The sequence below is a fragment of the Bufo bufo genome, assembly GCF_905171765.1.
Source record: "Bufo bufo chromosome 7 unlocalized genomic scaffold, aBufBuf1.1 SUPER_7_unloc_1, whole genome shotgun sequence".
Taxonomy (NCBI): Eukaryota; Metazoa; Chordata; class Amphibia; order Anura; family Bufonidae; genus Bufo; species Bufo bufo.
The window spans coordinates 208,119-230,978 of NW_024400003.1; the positions used below are offsets into that span (position 1 = coordinate 208,119).

Consider the following 22,860-nt stretch of genomic DNA (forward strand, 5'->3'; position numbering starts at 1 on the left):
AGCCGAGGAACGTGGATATGCGGCCATCCACCTTTGGGGTGTTCGCATAGGCTGAGCAGTGAGGGAGAGCGGCAGGTCTATTGCAGGGGTCTCCCTTTGTTCCTTAGTTGTGGATCCAGAGAGACATTGTTTATATGGTATTGTCTTGTTTCCTGTACACCATCCGTGACACTGAGAGACTCAGAACGTACAGGGTCATGTGATCCGTGACTGAGAGACTCAGAACATACAGGTCATGTGATCCGTGACTGAGAGACTCAGAATGTACAGGTCATGTGATCCGTCACTGAGAGACTCAGAACGTACAGGTCATGTGATCCGTGACTGAGAGACTCAGAACATACAGGTCATGAGATCCGTCACTGAGAGACTCAGAACATACAGGTCATGTGATCCGTGACTGAGAGACTCAGAACGTACAGGTCATGTGATCCGTCACTGAGAGACTCAGAACGTACAGGTCATGTGATCCGTGAATGAGAGACTCAGAACATACAGGTCATGTGATCCGTGACTGAGAGACTCAGAACATACAGGTCATGTGATCCGTGACTGAGAGACTCAGAACGTACAGGTCATGTCGTCCGTGACTGAGAGACTCAGAACGTACAGGTCATGTGATCCGTGACTGAGAGACTCAGAACGTACAGGTCATGTGATCCGTGACTGAGAGACTCAGAACATACAGGTCATGTGATCCGTGACTGAGAGACTCAGAACGTACAGGTCATGTGATCCGTGACTGAGAGACTCAGAACGTACAGGTCATGTGATCCGTCACTGAGAGACTCAGAACATACAGGTCATGTGATCCGTCACTGAGAGACTCAGAACGTACAGGTCATGTGATCCGTCACTGAGAGACTCAGAACGTACAGGTCATGTGATCCGTCACTGAGAGACTCAGAACGTACAGGTCATGTGATCCGTGACTGAGAGACTCAGAACGTACAGGTCATGTGATCCGTGACTGAGAGACTCAGAACGTACAGGTCATGTGATCCGTCACTGAGAGACTCAGAACGTACAGGTCATGTGATCCGTGACTGAGAGACTCAGAACATACAGGTCATGTGATCCGTCACTGAGAGACTCAGAACATACAGGTCATGTGATCCGAGACTGAGAGACTCAGAACATACAGGTCATGTGATCCGTCACTGAGAGACTCAGAACGTACAGGTCATGTGATCCGTCACTGAGAGACTCAGAACGTACAGGTCATGTGATCCGTCACTGAGAGACTCAGAACGTACAGGTCATGTGATCCGTGACTGAGAGACTCAGAACGTACAGGTCATGTGATCCGTGACTGAGAGACTCAGAACATACAGGTCATGTGATCCGTCACTGAGAGACTCAGAACATACAGGTCATGTGATCCGTGACTGAGAGACTCAGAACATACAGGTCATGTAATCCGTCACTGAGAGACTCAGAACGTACAGGTCATGTGATCCGTCACTGAGAGACTCAGAACATACAGGTCATATGATCCGTCACTGAGAGACTCCGGTGGAGGTTCTTCAATGCTGGGGAAGGTTTTCTTCGGGCTCCTCTGATGCCTGTGGATGGACCTATAAACTACAGAGTAACAGAAGCATTGAGCCCAGCCTGGTAGACCCCTCCAGTAACAGAAGCTCTGAGCCCAGCCTGGTAGATCCCTCCAGTTTCAGAAGCACTGAGCCCAGCCTGGTAGATCCCTACAGTAACAGAAGCACTGAGCCCAGCCTGGTAGATCCCTCCAGTAACAGAAGCACTGAGCCCAGCCTGGTAGATCCCTCCAGTAACAGAAGCACTGAGCCCAGCCTGGTAGATCCCTCCAGTAACAGAAGCACTGAGCCCAGCCTGGTTGATCCCTCCAGTAATAGAAGCACTGAGCCCAGCCTGGTAGATCCCTCCAGTAACAGAAGCACTGAGCCCAGCCTGGTAGATCCCTCCAGTAACAGAAGCATTGAGCCCAGCCTGGTAGATCCCTCCAGTAACAGAAGCACTGAGCCCAGCCTGGTTCATCCCTCCAGTAATAGAAGCACTGAGCCCAGCCTGGTAGATCCCTGCAGTAACAGAAGCACTGAGCCCAGCCTGGTAGATCCCTCCAGTAATAGAAGCACTGAGCCCAGCCTGGCAGATCCCTCCAGTAAGAGAAGCACTGAGCCCAGCCTGGTAGATCCCTCCAGTAACAAAAGCACGGAGCCCAGCCTGGTTGATCCCCCAAGTAACAGAAGCACTGAGCCCAGCCTGGTAGATCCCTCCAGTAAGAGAAGCACTGAGCCCAGCCTGGTAGATCCCTCCAGTAACAGAAGCACTGAGCCCAGCCTGGTAGATCCCTCCAGTAACAGAAGCACTGAGCCCAGCCTGGTAGATACCTCCAGTAACAGAAGCACTGAGCCCAGCCTGGTAGATCCCTCCAGTAACAGAAGCACTGAGCCCAGCCTGGTTGATCCCTCCAGTAATAGAAGCACTGAGCCCAGCCTGGTAGATCCCTCCAGTAACAGAAGCACTGAGCCCAGCCTGGTAGATCCCTCCAGTAACAGAAGCATTGAGCCCAGCCTGGTAGATCCCTCCAGTAACAGAAGCACTGAGCCCAGCCTGGTTCATCCCTCCAGTAATAGAAGCACTGAGCCCAGCCTGGTAGATCCCTGCAGTAACAGAAGCACTGAGCCCAGCCTGGTAGATCCCTCCAGTAATAGAAGCACTGAGCCCAGCCTGGCAGATCCCTCCAGTAAGAGAAGCACTGAGCCCAGCCTGGTAGATCCCTCCAGTAACAAAAGCACGGAGCCCAGCCTGGTTGATCCCCCAAGTAACAGAAGCACTGAGCCCAGCCTGGTAGATCCCTCCAGTAAGAGAAGCACTGAGCCCAGCCTGGTAGATCCCTCCAGTAACAGAAGCACTGAGCCCAGCCTGGTAGATCCCTCCAGTAACAGAAGCACTGAGCCCAGCCTGGTAGATACCTCCAGTAACAGAAGCACTGAGCCCAGCCTGGTAGATCCCTCCAGTAACAGAAGCACTGAGCCCAGCCTGGTTGATCCCTCCAGTAACAGAAGCACTGAGCCCAGCCTGGTAGATCCCTCCAGTAACAGAAGCATTGAGCCCAGCCTGGTAGATCCCTCCAGTAACAGAAACTCTGAGCTCAGCCTGGTAGATCCCTCCAGTAACAGAAGCACTGAGCCCAGCCTGGTAGATCCCTCCAGTAACAGAAGCATTGAGCCCAGCCTGGTAGATCCCTCCAGTAACAGAAGCTCTGAGCTCAGACTGGTAGATCCCTCCAGTAACAGAAGCACTGAGCCCAGCCTGGTTGATCCCTCCAATAACAGAAGCTCTGAGCCCAGGCTGTTAGATCCCTCCAGTAACAGAAGCATTGAGCCCAGCCTGGTAGATCCCTCCAGTAACAGAAGCTCTGAGCTCAGCCTGGTAGATCACTCCAGTAACAGAAGCACTGAGCCCAGCCTGGTAGATCCCTCCAGTAACAGAAGCACTGAGCCCAGCCTGGTAGATCCCTCCAGTAACAGAAGCACTGAGCCCAGCCTCGTAGATCCCTCCAGTAACAGAAGCACTGAGCCCAGCCTGGTAGATCCCTCCAGTAAGAGAAGCACGGAGCCCAGCCTGGTTGATCCCCCAAGTAACAGAAGCACTGAGCCCAGCCTGGTTGATCTCTCCAGTAATAGAAGCACTGAGCCCAGCCTGGTAGATCCCTGCAGTAACAGAAGCACTGAGCCCAGCCTGGTAGATCCCTCCAGTAATAGAAGCACTGAGCCCAGCCTGGTAGATCCCTCCAGTAATAGAAGCACTGAGCCCAGCCTGGCAGATCCCTCCAGTAACAAAAGCACGGAGCCCAGCCTGGTTGATCCCTCCAGTAACAGAAGCACTGAGCCCAGCCTGGTTGATCCCTCCAATAACAGAAGCTCTGAGCCCAGGCTGTTAGATCCCTCCAGTAACAGAAGCATTGAGCCCAGCCTGGTAGATCCCTCCAGTAACAGAAGCTCTGAGCTCAGCCTGGTAGATCCCTCCAGTAACAAAAGCACTGAGCCCAGCCTGGTTGATCCCTCCAATAACAGAAGCTCTGAGCCCAGGCTGTTAGATCCCTCCAGTAACAGAAGCATTGAGCCCAGCCTGGTAGATCCCTCCAGTAACAGAAGCTCTGAGCTCAGCCTGGTAGATCACTCCAGTAACAGAAGCACTGAGCCCAGCCTGGTAGATCCCTCCAGTAACAGAAGCACTGAGCCCAGCCTGGTTGATCCCTCCAGTAACAGAAGCACTGAGCCCAGCCTCGTAGATCCCTCCAGTAACAGAAGCTCTGAGCTCAGCCTGGTAGATCCCTCCAGTAACAGAAGCATTGAGCCCAGCCTGGTAGATCCCTCCAGTAAGAGAAGCACTGAGCCCAGCCTGGTAGATCCCTCCAGTAACAGAAGCACGGAGCCCAGCCTGGTTGATCCCCCAAGTAACAGAAGCACTGAGCCCAACCTGGAAGATCCCTCCAGTAACAGAAGCACTGAGCCCAGCCTCGTAGATCCCTCCAGTAACAGAAGCACTTAGCCCAGCCTGGTAGATCCCTCCAGTAACAGAAGCACTGAGCCCAGCCTGGTAGATCCCTCCAGTAACAGAAGCACTGAGCCCAGCCTGCTTAATCCCTCCAGTAACAGAAGCACTGAGCCCAGCCTGGTTGATCCCTCCAGTAACAGAAGCACTGAGCCCAGCCTGGTAGATCCCTCCAGTAACAGAAGCATTGAGCCCAGCCTGGTAGATCCCTCCAGTAACAGAAGCTCTGAGCTCAGCCTGGTAGATCCCTCCAGTAACAGAAGCACTGAGCCCAGCCTGGTAGATCCCTCCAGTAACAGAAGCATTGAGCCCAGCCTGGTAGATCCCTCCAGTAACAGAAGCTCTGAGCTCAGCCTGGTAGATCCCTCCAGTAACAGAAGCACTGAGCCCAGCCTGGTTGATCCCTCCAATAACAGAAGCTCTGAGCCCAGGCTGTTAGATACCTCCAGTAACAGAAGCATTGAGCCCAGCCTGGTAGATCCCTCCAGTAACAGAAGCTCTGAGCTCAGCCTGGTAGATCACTCCAGTAACAGAAGCACTGAGCCCAGCCTGGTAGATCCCTCCAGTAACAGAAGCACTGAGCCCAGCCTGGTTGATCCCTCCAGTAACAGAAGCACTGAGCCCAGCCTCGTAGATCCCTCCAGTAACAGAAGCACTGAGCCCAGCCTGGTAGATCCCTCCAGTAACAGAAGCATTGAGCCCAGCCTGGTAGATCCCTCCAGTAACAGAAGCACTGAGCCCAGCCTGGTAGATCCCTCCAGTAACAGAAGCTCTGAGCCCAGCCTGGTAGATCCCTCCAGTAACAGAAGCATTGAGCCCAGCCTGGTAGATCCCTCCAGTAACAGAAGCTCTGAGCTCAGCCTGGTAGATCCCTCCAGTAACAGAAGCACTGAGCCCAGCCTGGTAGATCCCTCCAGTAACAGAAGCACTGAGCCCAGCCTGGTAGATCCCTCCAGTAACAGAAGCACTGAGCCCAGCCTGGTTGATCCCTCCAATAACAGAAGCTCTGAGCCCAGGCTGTTAGATCCCTCCAGTAACAGAAGCACTGAGCCCAGCCTAGTAGATCCCTCCAGTAACAGAAGCTCTGAGCTCAGCCTGGTAGATCCCTCCAGTAACAGAAGCACTGAGCCCAGCCTGGTAGATCCCTCCAGTAACAGAAGCATTGAGCCCAGCCTGGTAGATCCCTCCAGTAACAGAAGCTCTGAGCTCAGCCTGGTAGATCCCTCCAGTAACAGAAGCACTGAGCCCAGCCTGGTTAATCCCTCCAATAACAGAAGCTCTGAGCCCAGCCTTGTTGATCCCTCCAGTAACAGAAGCACTGAGCCCAGCCTGGTAGATCCCTCCAGTAACAGAAGCATTGAGCCCAGCCTGGTAGATCCCTCCAATAACAGAAGCATTGAGCCCAGCCTGGTAGATCCCTCCAGTAACAGAAGCTCTGAGCTCAGCCTGGTAAATCACTCCAGTAACAGAAGCACTGAGCCCAGCCTGTTAGATCCCTCCAGTAACAGAAGCACTGAGCCCAGCCTGGTTGATCCCTCCAGTAACAGAAGCATTGAGCCCAGCCTGGTAGATTTCTCCAGTAACAGAAGCAATGAGCCCAGCCTGGTAGATCCCTCCAGTAACAGAAGCTCTGAGCCCAGCCTGGTAGATCCCTCCAGTAACAGAAGCACTGAGCCCAGCCTGGTAGATCCCTCCAGTAAGAGAAGCACTGAGCCCAGCCTGGTTGATCCCTCCAGTAACAGAAGCACTGAGCCCAAGCTGGTAGATCCCTCCAGTAACAGAAGCACTGAGCCCAGCCTGGTAAATCACTCCAGTAACAGAAGCACTGAGCCCAGCCTGTTAGATCCCTCCAGTAACAGAAGCTCTGAGCCCAGCATGGTAGATCCCTCCAGTAACAGAAGCATTGAGCCCAGCCTGGTAGATTTCTCCAGTAACAGAAGCTCTGAGCTCAGCCTGGTAGATCACTCCAGTAACAGAAGCACTGAGCCCAGCCTGGTAGATCCCTCCAGTAACAGAAGCATTGAGCCCAGCCTGGTTGATCCCTCCAGTAACAGAAGCACTGAGCCCAGCCTCGTAGATCCCTCCAGTAACAGAAGCACTGAGCCCAGCCTCGTAGATCCCTCCAGTAACAGAAGCACTGAGCCCAGCCTGGTAGATCCCTCCAGTAACAGAAGCATTGAGCCCAGCCTGGTAGATCCCTCCAGTAACAGAAGCAATGAGCCCAGCCTGGTAGATCCCTCCAGTAACAGAAGCTCTGAGCCCAGCCTGGTAGATCCCTCCAGTAACAGAAGCACTGAGCCCAGCCTGGTAGATCCCTCCAGTAAGAGAAGCACTGAGCCCAGCCTGGTTGATCCCTCCAGTAACAGAAGCACTGAGCCCAAGCTGGTAGATCCCTCCAGTAACAGAAGCACTGAGCCCAGCCTGGTAGATCCCTCCAGTAACAGAAGAACTGAGCCCAGCCTGGTAGATCCCTCCAGTAACAGAAGCACGGAGCCCAGCATGGTTGATCCCCCAAGTAACAGAAGCACTGAGCCCAGCCTGGCAGATCCCTCCAGTAAGAGAAGCACTGAGCCCAGCCTGGTAGATTCCTCCAGTAACAAAAGCACGGAGCCCAGCCTGGTTGATCCCCCAAGTAACAGAAGCACTGAGCCCAGCCTGGTAGATCCCTCCAGTAAGAGAAGCACTGAGCCCAGCCTGGTAGATCCCTCCAGTAACAGAAGCACGGAGCCCAGCCTGGTTGATCCCCCAAGTAACAGAAGCACTGAGCCCAACCTGGAAGATCCCTCCAGTAACAGAAGCACTGAGCCCAGCCTGGTAGATCCCTCCAGTAACAGAAGCACTGAGCCCAGCCTGGTAGATCCCTCCAGTAAAAGAAGCACTGAGCCCAGCCTGGTTGATCCCTCCAGTAACAGAAGCACTGAGCCCAGCCTCGTAGATCCCTCCAGTAACAGAAGCACTGAGCCCAGCCTGGTAGATCCCTCCAGTAACAGAAGCATTGAGCCCAGCCTGGTTAATCCCTCCAGTAACAGAAGCACTGAGCCCAGCCTGGTTGATCCCTCCAGTAACAGAAGCACTGAGCCCAGCCTGGTAGATCCCTCCAGTAACAGAAGCATTGAGCCCAGCCTGGTAGATCCCTCCAGTAACAGAAGCTCTGAGCTCAGCCTGGTAGATCCCTCTAGTAACAGAAGCACTGAGCCCAGCCTGGTAGATCCCTCCAGTAACAGAAGCACTGAGCCCAGCCTGGTTGATCCCTCCAATAACAGAAGCTCTGAGCCCAGGCTGTTAGATCCCTCCAGTAACAGAAGCACTGAGCCCAGCCTAGTAGATCCCTCCAGTAACAGAAGCTCTGAGCTCAGCCTGGTAGATCCCTCCAGTAACAGAAGCACTGAGCCCAGGCTGTTAGATCCCTCCAGTAACAGAAGCACTGAGCCCAGCCTAGTAGATCCCTCCAGTAACAGAAGCTCTGAGCCCAGCCTGGTAGATCCCTCCAGTAACAGAAGCACTGAGCCCAGCCTGGTAGATCCCTCCAGTAACAGAAGCATTGAGCCCAGCCTGGTAGATCCCTCCAGTAACAGAAGCTCTGAGCTCAGCCTGGTAGATCCCTCCAGTAACAGAAGCACTGAGCCCAGCCTGGTTGATCCCTGCAATAACAGAAGCTCTGAGCCCAACCTTGTTGATCCCTCCAGTAACAGAAGCACTGAGCCCAGCCTGGTAGATCCCTCCAGTAACAGAAGCATTGAGCCCAGCCTGGTAGATCCCTCCAGTAACAGAAGCATTGAGCCCAGCCTGGTAGATCCCTCCAGTAACAGAAGCTCTGAGCTCAGCCTGGTAAATCACTCCAGTAACAGAAGCACTGAGCCCAGCCTGGTAGATCCCTCCAGTAACAGAAGCACTGAGCCCAGCCTGGTTGATCCCTCCAGTAACAGAAGCACTGAGCCCAGCCTCGTAGATCCCTCCAGTAACAGAAGCACTGAGCCCAGCCTGGTAGATCCCTCCAGTAACAGAAGCATTGAGCCCAGCCTGGTAGATCCCTCCAGTAACAGAAGCACTGAGCCCAGCCTGGTAGATCCCTCCAGTAACAGAAGCTCTGAGCCCAGCCTGGTAGATCCCTCCAGTAACAGAAGCATTGAGCCCAGCCTGGTAGATCCCTCCAGTAACAGAAGCTCTGAGCTCAGCCTGGTAGATCACTCCAGTAACAGAAGCACTGAGCCCAGCCTGGTTGATCCCTCCAGTAACAGAAGCACTGAGCCCAGCCTGGTTGATCCCTCCAGTAACAGAAGCACTGAGCCCAGCCTCGTAGATCCCTCCAGTAACAGAAGCACTGAGCCCAGCCTCGTAGATCCCTCCAGTAACAGAAGCACTGAGCCCAGCCTGGTAGATCCCTCCAGTAACAGAAGCATTGAGCCCAGCCTGGTAGATCCCTCCAGTAACAGAAGCACTGAGCCCAGCCTGGTCGATCCCTCCAGTAACAGAAGCTCTGAGCCCAGCCTGGTAGATCCCTACAGTAACAGAAGCACTGAGCCCAGCCTGGTAGATCCCTCCAGTAAGAGAAGCACTGAGCCCAGCCTGGTTAATCCCTCCAGTAACAGAAGCACTGAGCCCAAGCTGGTAGATCCCTCCAGTAACAGAAGCACTGAGCCCAGCCTGGTAGATCCCTCCAGTAACAGAAGAACTGAGCCCAGCCTGGTAGATCCCTCCAGTAACAGAAGCACGGAGCCCAGCATGGTTGATCCCCCAAGTAACAGAAGCACTGAGCCCAGCCTGGCAGATCCCTCCAGTAAGAGAAGCACTGAGCCCAGCCTGGTAGATCCCTCCAGTAACAAAAGCACGGAGCCCAGCCTGGTTGATCCCCCAAGTAACAGAAGCACTGAGCCCAGCCTGGTAGATCCCTCCAGTAAGAGAAGCACTGAGCCCAGCCTGGTAGATCCCTCCAGTAACAGAAGCACGGAGCCCAGCCTGGTTGATCCCCCAAGTAACAGAAGCACTGAGCCCAACCTGGAAGATCCCTCCAGTAACAGAAGCACTGAGCCCAGCCTGGTAGATCCCTCCAGTAACAGAAGCACTGAGCCCAGCCTGGTAGATCCCTCCAGTAACAGAAGCACTGAGCCCAGCCTGGTTGATCCCTCCAGTAACAGAAGCACTGAGCCCAGCCTGGTAGATCCCTCCAGTAACAGAAGCATTGAGCCCAGCCTGGTAGATCCCTCCAGTAACAGAAGCATTGAGCCCAGCCTGGTAGATCCCTCCAGTAACAGAAGCTCTGAGCCCAGGCTGTTAGATCCCTCCAGTAACAGAAGCTCTGAGCTCAGCCTGGTAGATCCCTCCAGTAACAGAAGCACTGAGCCCAGCCTGGTAGATCCCTCCAGTAACAGAAGCTCTGAGCTCAGCCTGGTAGATCCCTCCAGTAACAGAAGCATTGAGCCCAGCCTGGTAGATCCCTCCAGTAACAGAAGCACTAAGCTCAGCCTGGTAGATCCCTCCAGTAACAGAAGCACTGAGCCCAGCCTGGTTGATCCCTCCAGTAAGAGAAGCACTGAGCCCAGCCTGGTAGATCCCTCCAGTAACAAAAGCACGGAGCCCAGCCTGGTTGATCCCCCAAGTAACAGAAGCACTGAGCCCAACCTGGAAGATCCCTCCAGTAACAGAAGCACTGAGCCCAGCCTGGTAGATCCCTCCAGTAACAGAAGCACTGAGCCCAGCCTGGTAGATCCCTCCAGTAACAGAAGCACTGAGCCCAGCCTGGTTGATCCCTCCAGTAACAGAAGCACTGAGCCCAGCCTGGTAGATCCCTCCAGTAACAGAAGCATTGAGCCCAGCCTGGTAGATCCCTCCAGTAACAGAAGCATTGAGCCCAGCCTGGTAGATCCCTCCAGTAACAGAAGCTCTGAGCCCAGGCTGTTAGATCCCTCCAGTAACAGAAGCACTGAGCCCAGCCTGGTAGATCCCTCCAGTAACAGAAGCTCTGAGCTCAGCCTGGTAGATCCCTCCAGTAACAGAAGCATTGAGCCCAGCCTGGTAGATCCCTCCAGTAACAGAAGCACTAAGCTCAGCCTGGTAGATCCCTCCAGTAACAGAAGCACTGAGCCCAGCCTGGTTGATCCCTCCAGTAAGAGAAGCACTGAGCCCAGCCTGGTAGATCCCTCCAGTAACAAAAGCACGGAGCCCAGCCTGGTTGATCCCCCAAGTAACAGAAGCACTGAGCCCAGCCTGGTAGATCCCTCCAGTAAGAGAAGCACTGAGCCCAGCCTGGTAGATCCCTCCAGTAACAGAAGCACGGAGCCCAGCCTGGTTGATCCCCCAAGTAACAGAAGCACTGAGCCCAACCTGGAAGATCCCTCCAGTAACAGAAGCACTGAGCCCAGCCTGGTAGATCCCTCCAGTAACAGAAACACTGAGCCCAGCCTGGTAGATCCCTCCAGTAACAGAAGCACTGAGCCCAGCCTGGTTGATCCCTCCAGTAACAGAAGCACTGAGCCCAGCCTCGTAGATCCCTCCAGTAACAGAAGCACTGAGCCCAGCCTGGTAGATCCCTCCAGTAACAGAAGCACTGAGCCCAGCCTGGTTGATCCCTCCAATAACAGAAGCTCTGAGACCAGGCTGTTAGATCCCTCCAGTAACAGAAGCATTGAGCCCAGCCTGGTAGATCCCTCCAGTAACAGAAGCACTGAGCCCAGCCTGGTAGATCCCTCCAGTAACAGAAGCTCTGAGCTCAGCCTGGTAGATCCCTCCAGTAACAGAAGCACTGAGCCCAACCTGGAAGATCCCTCCAGTAACAGAAGCATTGAGCCCAGCCTGGTAGATCCCTCCAGTAACAGAAGCACTGAGCCCAGCCTGGTAGATCCCTCCAGTAACAGAAGCACTGAGCTCAGCCTGGTAGATCCCTCCAGTAACAGAAGCACTGAGCCCAGCCTGGTAGATCCCTCCAGTAACAGAAGCACTAAGCTCAGCCTGGTAGATCTCTCCAGTAACAGAAGCACTGAGCCCAGCCTGGTAGATCCCTCCTGTAACAGAAGCACTAAGCTCAGCCTGGTAGATCTCTCCAGTAACAGAAGGACAGTAATACCAGGGTGGTATACTCATGGACTGGTGAGAATGGTAGTGAGGACCTCCATCTAATTTCTTGTCCACGTGACCAGTATTCATCACCTCGTGGAGCCACCACAGATCATGAGCCTCTGGTCGACACCCTGGTTTAGTTGGTGCTCAGTGGTAGGAGGCAATCTCCAAGAAGTATATTTAGTCAAACCATGGCAGTCCAGGATTCTGAGGCAAATGAACGTATCTTTCTTCCGAGAGCTCCAGATATGACCATTAGACGGCCGACACTTATGTCTCCTCGTAGACGGCCTACAATATATACAGAAATACCTGCCCAGCATAGGAGCAAATACCTCACAGGCTGTGTACTCAGTTCTGAAAGTCCTGAGATCTGTACGATACAGGGGTAGGTACATGAATACAGGCACCTCTGCGGTGCGGAGTGCTGTACGTGAAGATATGGACTCAGGTGTGGACCATGTGGAGAATCTGACAAAGTCCACTACGTGGATAATTTAGGTAAGTGGGAGTGGGGCAAAAGGAGGTGGAAGAAGCCTTGTCAAACAGCGCTGTAAGGATGAATGATCGTCCTGCCCGGGGACAGTGAGCACGTGTGATCTGTAGTGGTCACCTAGACCTTGGCGGGCAGGTCGAGGTACATCCTTATAGCTCTCAGACGCTCCACATGGTCCACAGCTGCTCTCACCCATTCAAATCGGTGAGTTAGACCTCCCTAACCAGACGAGGGCCTAACTCCAGGAGACCTCTCGCTTTACCCATTGGACTTGTAACCCTCCTAATTAAATAGGTCGTACTAATAAAGTGGCCGCCCAGTCTGCATCCAGCATTTTCCTTATTTACCTTTATTTATCATTGACCTCTGAACTTTGACCCCTGAAAATTGTCAATGTGTAACCCACTGTTCCTTTTCCTTAAAGAAATTTCCTCACTTTTATAATCGACAGACTGAGGAAAACAACACGAGGTGAGGACGAGGGACGGGGAGGCCTGTAACGTGTGGGGTGCAGAGTGTTATAAAGTCTGGGGTGCAGAGTGTTATAATGTGTGGGGTGCAGAATGTTATAACGTGTGGGGTGCAGAGTGTTATAATGTGTGGGGTGCAGAGTGTTATAATGTGTGGGGTGCAGAGTGTTATAACGTGTGGGGTGCAGAGTGTTATAACGTGTGGGGTGCAGAATGTTATAATGTGTGGGGTGCAGAATGTTATAATGTGTGGGGTGCAGAATGTTATAACGTGTGGGGTGCAGAGTGTTATAATGTGTGGGGTTCAGAGTGTTATAATGTGTGGGGTGCAGAGTGTTATAAAGTCTGGGGTGCAGAGTGTGATAAGGTGTGGGGTGCAGAGTGTTATAATGTGTGGGGTGCAGAGTGTTATAAAGTCTGGGGTGCAGAGTGTTATAACGTGTGGGGTGCACAGTGTTATAATGTGTGGGGTGCAGAGTGTTATAATGTGTGGGGTGCGGAGTGTTATAACGTGTGGGGTGCAGAGTGTTATAATGTGTGGGGTGCAGAGTGTTATAACTTGTGGGGTGCAGAGTGTTATAATGTGTGGGGTACAGAGTGTTATAATGTGTGGGGTGCAGAGTGTTATAAAGTCTGGGGTGCAGAGTGTGATAAGGTGTGGGGTGCACAGTGTTATAATGTGTGGGGTGCAGAGTGTTATAAAGTCTGGGGTGCAGAGTGTTATAATGTGTGGGGTGCAGAGTGTTATAACGTGTGGGGTGCAGAGTGTTATAATGTGTGGGGTGCAGAGTGTGATAAGGTGTGGGGTGCAGAGTGTTATAATGTGTGGGGTGCAGAGTGTTATAAAGTCTGGGGTGCAGAGTGTTATAACGTGTGGGGTGCACAGTGTTATAATGTGTGGGGTGCAGAGTGTTATAATGTGTGGGGTGTGGAGTGTTATAACGTGTGGGGTGCAGAGTGTTATAACGTGTGGGGTGCAGAGTGTTATAACGTGTGGGGTGCAGAGTGTTATAATGTGTGGGGTGCAGAGTGTTATAACTTGTGGGGTGCAGAGTGTTATAATGTGTGGGGTACAGAGTGTTATAATGTGTGGGGTGCAGAGTGTTATAAAGTCTGGGGTGCAGAGTGTGATAAGGTGTGGGGTGCACAGTGTTATAATGTGTGGGGTGCAGAGTGTTATAAAGTCTGGGGTGCAGAGTGTTATAACGTGTGGGGTGCAGAGTGTTATAATGCGTGGGGTGCAGAGTGTTATAACGTGTGGGGTGCACAGTGTTATAATGCGTGGGGTGCAGAGTGTTATAACGTGTGGGGTGCAGAGTGTTATAACGTGTGGGGTGCACAGTGTTATAATGCGTGGGGTGCAGAGTGTTATAACGTGTGGGGTGCAGAGTGTTATAATGTGTGGGGTGCAGAGTGTTATAACGTGTGTGGTGCAGAATGTTATAACATGTGGGGTGCAGAGTGTTATAATGTGTGGGGTGCAGAGTGTTATAACGTGTGGGGTGCACAGTGTTATAATGCGTGGGGTGCAGAGTGTTATAACGTGTGGGGTGCAGAGTGTTATAACTTGTGGGGTGCAGAGTGTTATAACGTGTGGGGTGCAGAGTGTTATAACGTGTGTGGTGCAGAATGTTATAACATGTGGGGTGCAGAGTGTTATAACGTGTGGGGTGCAGAGTGTTATAACGTGTGGGGTGCAGAGTGTGATAATGTGTGGGGTGCAGAGTGTTATAACGTGTGGGGTGCACAGTGTTATAATGCGTGGGGTGCAGAGTGTTATAACGTGTGGGGTGCAGAGTGTTATAACTTGTGGGGTGCAGAGTGTTATAACGTGTGGGGTGCAGAGTGTTATAACGTGTGTGGTGCAGAATGTTATAACATGTGGGGTGCAGAGTGTTATAATGTGTGGGGTGCGAAGTGTTATAACGTGTGGGGTGCAGAGTGTTATAACGTGTGGGGTGCAGAGTGTTATAACGTGTGGGGTGCAGAGTGTTATAATGTGTGGGGTGCAGAGTGTTATAATGTGTGGGGTGCAGAGTGTTATAACGTGTGGGGTGCAGAGTGTTATAACGTGTGGGGTGCAGAGTGTTATAATGTGTGGGGTGCAGAGTGTTATAACGTGTGGGGTGCAGAGTGTTATAACGTGTGGGGTGCAGAGTGTTATAACGTGTGGGGTGCAGAGTGTTATAACGTGTGGGGTGCAGAATGTTATAACATGTGGGGTGCAGAGTGTTATAACTTGTGGGGTGCAGAGTGTTATAACGTGTGGGGTGCAGAGTGTTATAATGTGTGGGGTGCAGAATGTTATAACATGTGGGGAGCAGAGTGTTATAATGTGTGGGGTGCAGAGTGTTATAACGTGTGGGGTACAGAATGTTATAACATGTGGGGTGCAGAGTGTTATAATGTGTGGGGTGCAGAATGTTATAACGTGTGGGGTGCAGAGTGTTATAATGTGTGGGGTGCAGAGTGTTATAATGTGTGGGGTGCAGAGTGTTATAATGTGTGGGGTGCAGAGTGTTATAATGTGTGGGGTGCAGAGTGTTATAATGTGTGGGGTGCAGAGTGTTATAATGTGTGGGGTGCAGAGTGTTATAATGTGTGGTCTGCAGAGTGTTATAAAGTCTGGGGTGCAGAGTGTGATAATGTGTGGGGTGCAGAGTGTTATAACGTGTGGGGTGCAGAGTGTTATAACGTATGGGGTGCAGAGTGTTATAATGTGTGGGGTGCAGAGTGTTATAATGTGTGGGGTGCAGAGTGTTATAATGTGTGGGGTGCAGAGTGTTATAAAGTCTGGGGTGCAGAGTGTTATAACGTGTGGGGTGCAGAGTGTTATAATGTGTGGGGTGCAGAGTGTTATAACGTGTGGGGTGCAGAGTGTTATAACGTGTGGGGTGCGGAGTGTTATAACGTGTGGGGTGCAGAGTGTTATAATGTTCGGGGTGCAGAGTGTTATAATGTGTGGGGTGCAGAGTGTTATAATGTGTGGGGTGCAGAGTGTTATAACGTGTGGGGTGCAGAGTGTTATAATGTGTGGGGTGCAGAGTGTTATAACGTGTGGGGTGCAGAGTGTTATAACGTGTGGGGTGCAGAGTGTTATAACGTGTGGGGTGCAGAGTGTTATAACGTGTGGGGTGCAGAGTGTTATAACGTGTGGGGTGCGGAGTGTTATAACGTGTGGGGTGCGGAGTGTTATAATGTGTGGGGTGCAGAGTGTTATAATGTGTGGGGTGCAGAGTGTTATAACATGTGGGGTGCAGAGTGTTATAACGTGTGGGGTGCAGAGTGTTATAATGTGTGGGGTGCAGAGTGTTATAATGTGTGGGGTGCAGAGTGTTATAACGTGTGGGGTGCAGAATGTTATAACGTGTGGGGTGCAGAGTGTTATAACGTGTGGGGTGCAGAGTGTTATAATGTTCGGGGTGCAGAGTGTTATAACGTGTGGGGTGCAGAGTGTTATAAAGTGTGGGGTGCAGAGTGTTATAACGTGTGGGGTGCAGAGTGTTATAACGTGTGGGGTGCAGAGTGTTATAATGTGTGGGGTGCAGAGTGTTATAATGTGTGGGGTGCAGAGTGTTATAACGTGTGGGGTGCAGAGTGTTATAACGTGTGGGGTGCAGAGTGTTATAACGTGTGGGGTGCACAGTGTTATAATGTGTGGGGTGCGGAGTGTTATAACGTGTGGGGTGCAGAGTGTTATAACGTGTGGGGTGCAGAGTGTTATAACGTGTGGGGTGCAGAGTGTTATAATGTTCGGGGTGCAGAGTGTTATAATGTGTGGGGTGCAGAGTGTTATAACGTGTGGGGTGCAGAGTGTTATAACGTGTGGGGTGCAGAGTGTTATAACGTGTGGGGTGCAGAGTGTTATAATTGTTGGGTGCAGAGTGTTATAACGTGTGGGGTGCAGAGTGTTATAACGTGTGGGGTGCACAGTGTTATAACGTGTGGGGTGCAGAGTGTTATAACGTGTGGGGTGCGGAGTGTTATAACGTGTGGGGTGCAGAGTGTTATAACGTGTGGGGTGCAGAGTGTTATAACGTGTGGGGTGCAGAGTGTTATAACGTGTGGGGTGCAGAGTGTTATAATTGTTGGGTGCAGAGTGTTATAACGTGTGGGGTGCAGAGTGTTATAACGTGTGGGGTGCGGAGTGTTATAACGTGTGGGGTGCAGAGTGTTATAACGTGTGGGGTGCAGAGTGTTATAACGTGTGGGGTGCAGAGTGTTATAATGTTCGGGGTGCAGAGTGTTATAATGTTCGGGGTGCAGAGTGTTATAACGTGTGGGGTGCAGAGTGTTATAATGTGTGGGGTGCAGAGTGTTATAACGTGTGGGGTGCAGAGTGTTATAACGTGTGGGGTGCAGAATGTTATAACGTGTGGGGTGCAGAGTGTTATAACGTGTGGGGTGCAGAGTGTTATAACGTGTGGGGTGCAGAGTGTTATAATGTGTGGGGTGCAGAATGTTATAACGTGTGGGGTGCAGAGTGTTATAACGTGTGGGGTGCAGAGTGTTATAACGTGTGGGGTGCAGAGTGTTATAATGTGTGGGGTGCAGAGTGTTATAACGTGTGGGGTGCAGAATGTTATAACGTGTGGGGTGCAGAGTGTTATAATGTGTGGGGTGCAGAGTGTTATAACGTGTGGGGTGCAGAGTGTTATAATGTGTGGGGTGCAGAGTGTTATAACGTGTGGGGTGCAGAGTGTTATAACGTGTGGGGTGCAGAGTGTTATAATGTTCGGGGTGCAGAGTGTTATAACGTGTGGGGTGCAGAGTGTTATAATGTGTGGGGTGCAGAGTGTTATAATGTGTGGGGTGCAGAGTGTTATAACGTGTGGGGTGCAGAGTGTTATAACGTGTGGGGTGCAGAGTGTTATAATGTGTGGGGTGCAGAGTGTTATAACGTGTGGGGTGCAGAGTGTTATAACGTGTGGGGTGCAGAGTGTTATAACGTGTGGGGTGCAGAGTGTTATAACGTGTGGGGTGCAGAGTGTTATAATGTTCGGGGTGCAGAGTGTTATAATGTGTGGGGTGCAGAGTGTTATAATGTGTGGGGTGCAGAGTGTTATAAAGTCTGGGGTGCAGAGTGTTATAACGTGTGGGGTGCAGAGTGTTATAACGTGTGGGGTGCACAGTGTTATAATGTGTGGGGTGCAGAGTGTTATAACGTGTGGGGTGCAGAGTGTTATAATGTTCGGGGTGCAGAGTGTTATAATGTGTGGGGTGCAGAGTCTTATAACGTGTGGGGTGCAGAGTGTTATAACGTGTGGGGTGCAGAGTGTTATAACGTGTGGGGTGCAGAGTGTTATAACGTGTGGGGTGCAGAGTGTTATAATGTTCGGGGTGCAGAGTGTTATAACGTGTGGGGTGCAGAGTGTTATAATGTGTGGGGTGCAGAGTGTTATAACGTGTGGGGTGCAGAGTGTTATAACGTGTGGGGTGCAGAGTGTTATAATGTGTGGGGTGCAGAGTGTTATAATGTGTGGGGTGCAGAGTGTTATAACGTGTGGGGTGCAGAGTGTTATAATGTGTGGGGTGCAGAGTGTTATAACGTGTGGGGTGCAGAGTGTTATAATGTGTGGGGTGCAGAGTGTTATAATGTGTGGGGTGCAGAATGTTATAACGTGTGGGGTGCAGAGTGTTATAATGTGTGGGGTGCAGAGTGTTATAATGTGTGGGGTGCAGAGTGTTATAATGTGTGGGGTGCAGAGTGTTATAACGTGTGGGGTGCAGAGTGTTATAATGTGTGGGGTGCAGAGTGTTATAATGTGTGGGGTGCAGAGTGTTATAACGTGTGGGGTGCAGAGTGTTATAACGTGTGGGGTGCAGAGTGTTATAACGTGTGGGGTGCAGAGTGTTATAACGTGTGGGGTGCAGAGTGTTATAACGTGTGGGGTGCAGAGTGTTATAATGTGTGGGGTGCAGAGTGTTATAATGTGTGGGGTGCAGAGTGTTATAACGTGTGGGGTGCAGAGTGTTATAACGTGTGGGGTGCAGAGTGTTATAACGTGTGGGGTGCAGAGTGTTATAATGTGTGGGGTGCAGAGTGTTATAACGTGTGGGGTGCAGAGTGTTATAATGTTCGGGGTGCAGAGTGTTATAACGTGTGGGGTGCAGAGTGTTATAATGTGTGGGGTGCAGAGTGTTATAACGTGTGGGGTGCAGAGTGTTATAATGTGTGGGGTGCAGAGTGTTATAACGTGTGGGGTGCACAGTGTTATAATGTGTGGGGTGCAGAGTGTTATAACGTGTGGGGTGCAGAGTGTTATAATGTTCGGGGTGCAGAGTGTTATAACGTGTGGGGTGCAGAGTGTTATAACGTGTGGGGTGCAGAGTGTTATAACGTGTGGGGTGCAGAGTGTTATAACGTGTGGGGTGCAGAGTGTGATAATGTGTGGGGTGCAGAGTGTTATAATGTTCGGGGTGCAGAGTGTTATAATGTGTGGGGTGCAGAGTGTTATAACGTGTGGGGTGCAGAGTGTTATAATGTGTGGGGTGCAGAGTGTTATAACGTGTGGGGTGCAGAGTGTTATAACGTGTGGGGTGCAGAGTGTTATAACGTGTGGGGTGCAGAGTGTTATAACGTGTGGGGTGCAGAGTGTTATAACGTGTGGGGTGCAGAGTGTTATAATGTTCGGGGTGCAGAGTGTTATAACGTGTGGGGTGCAGAGTGTTATAATGTGTGGGGTGCAGAGTGTTATAACGTGTGGGGTGCAGAGTGTTATAACGTGTGGGGTGCAGAGTGTTATAATGTGTGGGGTGCAGAGTGTTATAATGTGTGGGGTGCAGAGTGTTATAACGTGTGGGGTGCAGAGTGTTATAATGTGTGGGGTGCAGAGTGTTATAACGTGTGGGGTGCAGAGTGTTATAATGTGTGGGGTGCAGAGTGTTATAATGTGTGGGGTGCAGAATGTTATAACGTGTGGGGTGCAGAGTGTTATAATGTGTGGGGTGCAGAGTGCTATAATGTGTGGGGTGCAGAGTGTTATAACGTGTGGGGTGCAGAGTGTTATAACGTGTGGGGTGCAGAGTGTTATAACGTGTGGGGTGCAGAGTGTTATAACGTGTGGGGTGCAGAGTGTTATAACGTGTGGGGTGCAGAGTGTTATAATGTGTGGGGTGCAGAGTGTTATAATGTGTGGGGTGCAGAGTGTTATAACGTGTGGGGTGCAGAGTGTTATAACGTGTGGGGTGCAGAGTGTTATAATGTGTGGGGTGCAGAGTGTTATAATGTGTGGGGTGCAGAGTGTTATAAAGTGTGGGGTGCAGAGTGTTATAACGTGTGGGGTGCAGAGTGTTATAATGTGTGGGGTGCAGAGTGTTATAATGTGTGGGGTGCAGAGTGTTATAAAGTCTGGGGTGCAGAGTGTTATAAAGTCTGGGGTGCAGAGTGTTATAACGTGTGGGGTGCAGAGTGTTATAACGTGTGGGGTGCAGAGTGTTATAACGTGTGGGGTGCAGAGTGTTATAATGTGTGGGGTGCAGAGTGTTATAACGTGTGGGGTGCAGAGTGTTATAATGTTCGGGGTGCAGAGTGTTATAACGTGTGGGGTGCAGAGTGTTATAATGTGTGGGGTGCAGAGTGTTATAACGTGTGGGGTGCAGAGTGTTATAATGTGTGGGGTGCAGAGTGTTATAACGTGTGGGGTGCACAGTGTTATAATGTGTGGGGTGCAGAGTGTTATAACGTGTGGGGTGCAGAGTGTTATAACGTGTGGGGTGCAGAGTGTTATAATGTTCGGGGTGCAGAGTGTTATAACGTGTGGGGTGCAGAGTGTTATAACGTGTGGGGTGCAGAGTGTTATAACGTGTGGGGTGCAGAGTGTGATAATGTGTGGGGTGCAGAGTGTTATAATGTTCGGGGTGCAGAGTGTTATAATGTGTGGGGTGCAGAGTGTTATAACGTGTGGGGTGCAGAGTGTTATAATGTGTGGGGTGCAGAGTGTTATAACGTGTGGGGTGCAGAGTGTTATAACGTGTGGGGTGCAGAGTGTTATAACGTGTGGGGTGCAGAGTGTTATAACGTGTGGGGTGCAGAGTGTTATAACGTGTGGGGTGCAGAGTGTTATAACGTGTGGGGTGCAGAGTGTGATAATGTGTGGGGTGCAGAGTGTTATAATGTTCGGGGTGCAGAGTGTTATAATGTGTGGGGTGCAGAGTGTTATAACGTGTGGGGTGCAGAGTGTTATAATGTGTGGGGTGCAGAGTGTTATAACGTGTGGGGTGCAGAGTGTTATAACGTGTGGGGTGCAGAGTGTTATAACGTGTGGGGTGCAGAGTGTTATAATGTGTGGGGTGCAGAGTGTTATAAAGTGTGGGGTGCAGAGTGTTATAATGTGTGGGGTGCAGAGTGTTATAACGTGTGGGGTGCAGAGTGTTATAACGTGTGTGGTGCAGAATGTTATAACGTGTGGGGTGCAGAGTGTTATAACGTGTGGGGTGCAGAGTGTTATAACGTGTGGGGTGCAGAGTGTTATAACGTGTGTGGTGCAGAATGTTATAACGTGTGGGGTGCAGAGTGTTATAACGTGTGGGGTGCAGAGTGTTATAATGTGTGGTCTGCAGAGTGTTATAACGTGTGGGGTGCAGAGTGTTATAATGTGTGGGGTGCAGAGTGTTATAATGTGTGGGGTGCAGAGTGTTATAATGTGTGGGGTGCAGAGTGTTATAATTGTTGGGTGCAGAGTGTTATAATGTGTGGGGTGCAGAGTGTTATAATGTGTGGGGTGCAGAGTGTTATAACGTGTGGGGTGCAGAGGGTTATAATTGTTGGGTGCAGGGGATTATAACGTGTGGGGTGCAGAGTGTTATAATGTGTGGGGTGCAGAGTGTTATAACGTGTGGGGTGCAGAGTGTTATAATGTGTGGGGTGCAGAGTGTTATAATGTGTGGGGTGCAGAGTGTTATAACGTGTGGGGTGCAGAGTGTTATAATGTGTGGGGTGCAGAGTGTTATAATGTGTGGTCTGCAGAGTGTTATAACGTGTGGGGTGCAGAGTGTTATAACGTGTGGGGTGCAGAGTGTTATAACGTGTGGGGTGCAGAGTGTTATAATGTGTGGGGTGCAGAGTGTTATAATGTGTGGGGTGCAGAGTGTTATAACGTGTGGGGTGCAGAGTGTTATAATGTGTGGGGTGCAGAGTGTTATAATGTGTGGTCTGCAGAGTGTTATAACGTGTGGGGTGCAGAGTGTTATAACGTGTGGGGTGCAGAGTGTTATAACGTGTGGGGTGCAGAGTGTTATAATGTGTGGGGTGCAGAGTGTTATAACGTGTGGGGTGCAGAATGTTATAACGTGTGGGGTGCAGAGTGTTATAATGTGTGGGGTGCAGAGTGTTATAATGTGTGGGGTGCAGAGTGTTATAACGTGTGGGGTGCAGAGTGTTATAATGTGTGGGGTGCAGAGTGTTATAACGTGTGGGGTGCAGAGTGTTATAATGTGTGGGGTGCAGAGTGTTATAACGTGTGGGGTGCAGAGTGTTATAATTGTTGGGTGCAGGGGATTATAACTAGTGTTGAGCGAACTTCTGTTTTAAGTTCGGCGTCTAAAGTTCGGCTTCCGGTTAGCGAAGAATCCCGATATGGATTCTGAATTCCGTTGTGGTCCGTGGTAGCGGAAATCAATAATGGCCGATTATTGATTCCGCTACCACAAACCACAACGGAATTCGGAATCCATATCGGGATTCTCCGCTAACCGGAAGCCGAACTTTAGACGCCGAACTTAAAACAGAAGTTCGCTCAACACTAGTTATAACGTGTGGGGTACAAGGAGGCGGAGTCTATAAGGCGATGTCGGGGATGATTACCTCTGACACTGTCCTCCGCAGATGATGACGGCTCCCGATGATCTCAGGCTTCTCCTGCCTCGTTGCCGCTTACAGCAGCTGGCTCGGGACTGGCTGGCGGAGGATGCCCCATTTCTGGACTTTGCTGGGTGGGCTGCTTCCGGTGGGGCACAGGGCTGTCAGGAGGCAGTACTGCTCTGTAAGTCTGCGGGGGTGCTGGCAGGGTGCCCCTTCTTTCAGGCTGTTTGTGAAGAGGCCGGCTGCAGCGTGGAGTGGGAACATAGTGACGGCGCGTGGCTCGAGCCGGTGACCAGAGTGGCCACAGTCCGAGGTGAGAAGGAAGACACTGACCCCTGACCTCGACCTATGACCTCAACCCCTGAACCTGACAAATGATAGGATGAGAACATGAGAGGGGCAGAGAAAACAGCTGGGAGGTCTCTGCCGAAAATAGTCACATCCCCTAAACTACCTAGTTATACTTTAAAGACAGACTTGGTGTCTTACTGTAGTCCTAGTGG

General features: G+C 51.3%; 2 protein-coding genes across 2 annotated transcripts; both read left to right on the forward strand.

Annotated features, from left to right (window-relative positions):
* Positions 1-577: 577 nt before the first annotated feature.
* On the forward strand, positions 578-3,922 carry LOC120982961 (proteoglycan 4-like). The gene is made up of 3 exons (XM_040413059.1): positions 578-606; positions 2,022-2,839; positions 3,777-3,922. Exons 1-3 carry the CDS (start codon positions 578-580, stop codon positions 3,920-3,922), a joined length of 993 nt encoding a protein of 330 aa, XP_040268993.1.
* A 5,336-nt stretch (positions 3,923-9,258) lies between these two features.
* On the forward strand, positions 9,259-12,389 carry LOC120982962 (variant surface antigen E-like). The gene is made up of 3 exons (XM_040413060.1): positions 9,259-9,430; positions 10,553-11,132; positions 12,380-12,389. The coding sequence occupies exons 1-3, from the start codon at positions 9,259-9,261 to the stop codon at positions 12,387-12,389; spliced, it is 762 nt and encodes a 253-aa protein (XP_040268994.1).
* The last annotated feature ends 10,471 nt before the right edge of the window (positions 12,390-22,860 follow it).

Bases quoted from the DNA above. Each gene is read 5' to 3' on its own strand.
- LOC120982961 (XM_040413059.1), top strand. From the start codon at position 578: ATGTCGTCCGTGACTGAGAGACTCAGAAC. The intron at 607-2,021 runs GTACAGGTCATG...TCATCCCTCCAG, and splicing joins GTGACTGAGAGACTCAGAAC to TAATAGAAGCACTGAGCCCA. The intron at 2,840-3,776 runs GTAAGAGAAGCA...AGATCCCTCCAG, and splicing joins CAGCCTGGTAGATCCCTCCA to TAATAGAAGCACTGAGCCCA.
- LOC120982962 (XM_040413060.1), top strand. From the start codon at position 9,259: ATGGTTGATCCCCCAAGTAACAGAAGCACTGAGCCCAGCCTGGCAGAT. The intron at 9,431-10,552 runs GTAAGAGAAGCA...CCAGCCTGGTAG, and splicing joins CAGCCTGGTAGATCCCTCCA to ATCCCTCCAGTAACAGAAGC.